The following is a 4,438-nucleotide window of genomic DNA, read 5'->3' as shown; positions in this document are numbered from 1 at the left end:
TTAAAAATCTGCGCCATTTTGCTGATTATGCGGTAAATTCTGCGATCGCAGAATCGCGTTTTTCTGGAGGGTCTAGCTAATGGAGAGCAGCGAGTGTGGTGTTTTATAAGGGATGTGACACAAGAGCAACATCAAGCTGCAGTTTCCTGTACAGTTTCACCGTTTGTCAGGCGTGGTTCAGCAGCTCCTGCTCAGGGATTTAGAGTCTGAATAAATAATGATCCACAGCTGCTGCATGTGGAAGGACATCTGGTGGGCAGGTAGAGAAACACAGGACCTGAGGGAGAGCAGGAGGAAACATGCATAACAAAACACCAGAGCCTTCACTTGGCACCATGACATCACCAGACTCTTTGTTATAAGGTGTTTATGTTCTCTGTCTTTCCAGGTCTGAATCCAGAGAGTGTAACTCGGTTGTTTTTCTCTCCAACAGTTTATCATGACATTAACTCCAAGTTCAAGAGGACGACGCTCTGCATGACTAAACAAAACGAAGGTACGTCTCTGTTCATTAAGTATTTAGTAGGTAGGTGTAGCTTACTTTTGATTACTTTATGTGATGAGGAGAAATGTGAGATGAGAGAAATGTAGGCAACACTTTTTCCTTACAGTTACTTTTCCAAACCATTTCTACATAAAAATATACTGGTACTTTTATCAGTAAAATATTAATATTCTAGTAGGAAAAGCTATATTTTAACTGATGTAAATATTGATACATATTGATAGTTATATTGTAACGTTTTTATCATTATTTGTTTGATTGCATGCTTGGACAAATGTCACCTTTTTACATCCTGAACAATGACTAGTAAAATCTCACGGTCATACAATCTAAACATTGTCTCCTTTATCCCCTAAATGATGGTTAAAAAAAAACCACAATATTAAAGTTTTTATTGTATATGCAATATTAATATCATTTACTTTTTCCCACTTCGTATCAGACGACATACCGTGAGAGAAAACGTACTGTATAAATGTCCCCCCCTTGTATCCCATGGTGATGGTAATGTGTGTATGTTGGAAGAACTGAGAGCTTCCACACCAACACTATGTGCAATATAAATACCATTACCATCATTACCAAACACTCGCTGCTATACATGTGCAATATTATTATTGATAATGTGCTATGATAACGTGTATCTGCCACTATGTTTTTTTGCACCACTAAATACTGTTAATATTTACATTAATTATGTGAACGTCTATGTTTCCTGTAAATATTGAATTGCTCTTTTTACTGCACTGTTAGTGTACAGTTTTACAGATATGCTGCTGTGTTTATTGTATTTGTGTAACTCTGGCACAACAATTTCCTTCAGGGATAAATAAAGTCTTATGTTATCTTGTGTTCTCTGCAGGTTACGGTCTGCGCTGCCATCGAGCCGTCATCACTCTCTGCAAACTGATCGGAATGAAGGACCTGTACTGCAAGGTGGAAGGATCCGTCAATCTGCTCAACATCACCAGGGCCTTCTTCACCGGATTAGCCAATCAGGTGAAGTCACGTTGAGATAGTGGGAGGGCTTTCCAATGGGATGGTTTCATAAGAAAAATGTATCTGCTACCATGCAATAAGGGGAGGTCCTAAACATTTCAGATAATCAAAAAAAATCTCCAGGAACACTTGGAAACATCTTGATTGTAAGACGAGCTTTAAGCCGTTATCAGGGTCAACCCTAAAGCCCCACAAACTGAAATGCAATGGCCTTGAAACAAAGTGTACCACCAAAATCACACATTTCTCCTTCTCCATGCACTTTTGAAGTTATAATAATAATAATAATAATAATATAATTAACTTTTGATTACATAGCATCTTTCGAACAAAGTTACAAAGTGCTTTCACACAAAAATCTTTAGACACAGAAAATAAAATGAACAAAAAACCAGTAACAAAACAAAGAGAGTAAAACAAACGGAAAGTGATAAAGCATTATGACGTTCAGGTGTATAATGTAGAGGAAAATGATGTGTCTCTGTGTACATTATGTTTTTTATGATACACTGCAGATGTTTAGTCTCTGGAGCTGTTCATATAACTTTCCTCTATCTCTGTTTTCCTTTCTACCATCAGACAAACCAACGTTTTTTGAAATTGTCCCGCTGAGATACGCGTCGCAATCACATTGATCTTTTACCTACTTCTCCTTATTCCTATTTTCACCAACCTCTTTATCTTCTTCCATGCTGCAGCAAATCCACCAGAGTCTGGCGGACAAGAAGCAGCTGCACGTGGTGGAGTACCAGGCGCAGCGCGGCCCCCTGCCCGTGGTGGTGGCCAGCCCCAAAGAGGGGGCGAGGCCAGACCCGGAGCCCGTGGACGAGATCCCCAACACCCGGCTGAACTGGGTCGACGTGCAGGCCGCGCAGGGCATCAAACACTCAAAATGGGCGGGGGTCAAACGTACTATCTGGTAGTGAGGGGCAACTGGACTGAGGGTTGTCACAATGTGTTGCTTTGCCAAGAAAAGCTGAAACGAAAAATAGGAGCATTTGTTCTCCAGAAAAATATCAGTTTATGTTCCAAATCTATCAGATGTGTTGTTTTGTCATCCGAGGACAAAGGTTACTTGTTTCTCCAAATGAAGACGTCACATTTGAAAACATAACTCTGCAGATACTCCCAGAAAAGTCAATAAGAAACGCTCAGATCCTAGATATCAATGTTTTCTTTTATAACTGTAAAATCAATGTGCTTTCTCACCCTAAGACTTGTTGAAAAGACTTGTACTAATATAATAAAGTATGGATCTGTGAAAGTGTGTTTGTGATAATAACTTTTCTGCCTGGAGCATTCAATATTGCAGCTTGTACCTGTACACTGACGTCTTCTGACAGCAGGGAGGCTTTGTTCCTCCATAACAGAAAGAAAGGTGATCATCAAAATGATGCAGCTTAACTCATTTAAAAACATGAATTTCCCGAGTGAACCCAACAGTTGATGGCTGAAGAAATGCAGTGGTTATCAAGAACAACATTGTTTTTTTCAGAAGTTAAAGCACTTGAGTCTTGGAAATGGAAAAACAATGAATCATTGTAATGAGATCGCTGAAGTAGTAATCAGGAATGAATGGCAGGCCGAGGTGTTGTATCACAATATTTAATACATAACACGCACAGTGCCAACACTTTGTCAAGCAATAAGCGCCAGAGTTTACAGTCCAACCAGTCATAGAAGTGCTCCAGGTGAGGCTTGAACTCACAACCTCGGCATTGCTCTGCAGGAACTGTCTTATAAGTACCGCGCGCTGACCGATTGCGCCACTGGAGCTTATCTCTCTGTGAACTGAGAGAGCTGATATATTAGTGTGCAGACTTTGTGTGTTTTCTTAAGATGTTGCTGAAACTGTGATATTATAAAGGAATGCACACACACTCCACTCCCTCTCTAATTTCAATCCACATTTTGAAAGCTTACAAACATTATTTTTTGATCTCTTTAATTTGAAGGTGGGGTATGTAATTTATTTCAGAAACACTTTGTGTTATATTCCACGGAATGCTCTTAACATCCCGATAGCAATGAATATATTAAATGCTTTGACAATAAATACATACAAAAATGTAATCTGTGGAAGCCGTAGTATACTGTATAAAGCACGACCAATTATTTTAGCCGGCCGGGCTAAAATAACTGGATGGCCTACCTGCCTGTCAGCCTTCCATCTGTGCACAAATTTATGTCGTGCCCTGATTGGTCATGTGGGCGTTTGTGTGTATTGGAGGAGGGGCTCTGTAAGGAAGTGGCAGATTTTTTCCGGCTGTGTATTTTCAAATTCTAGCGCACTCGAGCTGGTTTCTCCAAAATGACCTACCCCATCCTTTAAGGGGTGCACATAACTTTTTTGGCCTGGTTCTCAAAGGAGCACCTGGAGATGTTGCTTGGTGCTCATCCTTAAAATGAAATAAACCGTAACTTTTGAGTGGGTCTTGACTTTATTTGACACACGGCACTGAACACACATGCAGAGGTGAACACAAGACAACATTAGTACGACCAGTAATCCTACAAGCTGTCATCACTACCCTCCTGACTGTTCTCCTCACTGTCTTCCTCTCTGTCAGACATGGTAGCTGATGATGTAGGCCTACTACTTTCTCTCTGGTTAAGTCTGCGATTAGATGCTTGCATCCACAAGTCAACAGCTGGTTTTGGGTCGAAAGTCGCTGTTGTCATCTTAGAGAAGTGGATGTTATCAAATAAGTTTGTGAACATAACCAATAACCTACCATAGCCAATAACAAATGAATGTAACTTATTGTATTTGTGTTGTTCATTCATATCTTATTTGACCTATTAGCATTTATTTATTTATGCATATTTTTTTATCTCTCCAGTTTTAAAGGATATTTTTGGTTACTGTCCTATAGTAAACATTGAAATTATTTCAAAACCTGTTTTATCCCAATAATTATAAAGGAGTGCCTT

The 4,438-nt window shown here is 39.6% G+C and overlaps 1 protein-coding gene and 1 non-coding gene across 2 annotated transcripts; one reads left to right on the top strand and one right to left on the bottom strand.

Moving 5' to 3' along the window:
• The first annotated feature begins 354 nt into the window (after positions 1–354).
• Positions 355–2,768, top strand: mrps5 (mitochondrial ribosomal protein S5). Its single transcript, XM_010785028.1, has 3 exons — positions 355–496; positions 1,368–1,504; positions 2,203–2,768. Exons 1-3 carry the CDS (start codon positions 370–372, stop codon positions 2,425–2,427), a joined length of 489 nt encoding a protein of 162 aa, XP_010783330.1. The 5' UTR covers positions 355–369; the 3' UTR covers positions 2,428–2,768.
• A 419-nt stretch (positions 2,769–3,187) lies between these two features.
• trnai-uau (transfer RNA isoleucine (anticodon UAU)) lies at positions 3,188–3,280 on the bottom strand. The gene is given in 2 exon segments: positions 3,188–3,223; positions 3,243–3,280. It is a non-coding gene; the product is annotated as a tRNA-Ile (tRNA).
• Between the last annotated feature and the right edge of the window lie 1,158 nt (positions 3,281–4,438).

Source organism: Notothenia coriiceps, unplaced genomic scaffold, assembly GCF_000735185.1.
Source record: "Notothenia coriiceps isolate Sejong01 unplaced genomic scaffold, NC01 NC01_scaffold00026936, whole genome shotgun sequence".
In the NCBI taxonomy this organism is placed as follows: Eukaryota; Metazoa; Chordata; class Actinopteri; order Perciformes; family Nototheniidae; genus Notothenia; species Notothenia coriiceps.
Note: the sequence above shows the minus strand (reverse complement) of the source record. Positions and strands in the feature narration are given on the sequence as shown.

Excerpts from the sequence above, each read along its gene's own strand:
- mrps5 (XM_010785028.1), top strand. The coding sequence starts at position 370 with ATGTTCTCTGTCTTTCCAGGTCTGAATCCAGAGAGTGTAACTCGGTTG. Across the intron at positions 497-1,367 it reads CATGACTAAACAAAACGAAG|GTTACGGTCTGCGCTGCCAT; the intron begins GTACGTCTCTGT and ends TGTTCTCTGCAG. Across the intron at positions 1,505-2,202 it reads TCACCGGATTAGCCAATCAG|CAAATCCACCAGAGTCTGGC; the intron begins GTGAAGTCACGT and ends TCCATGCTGCAG.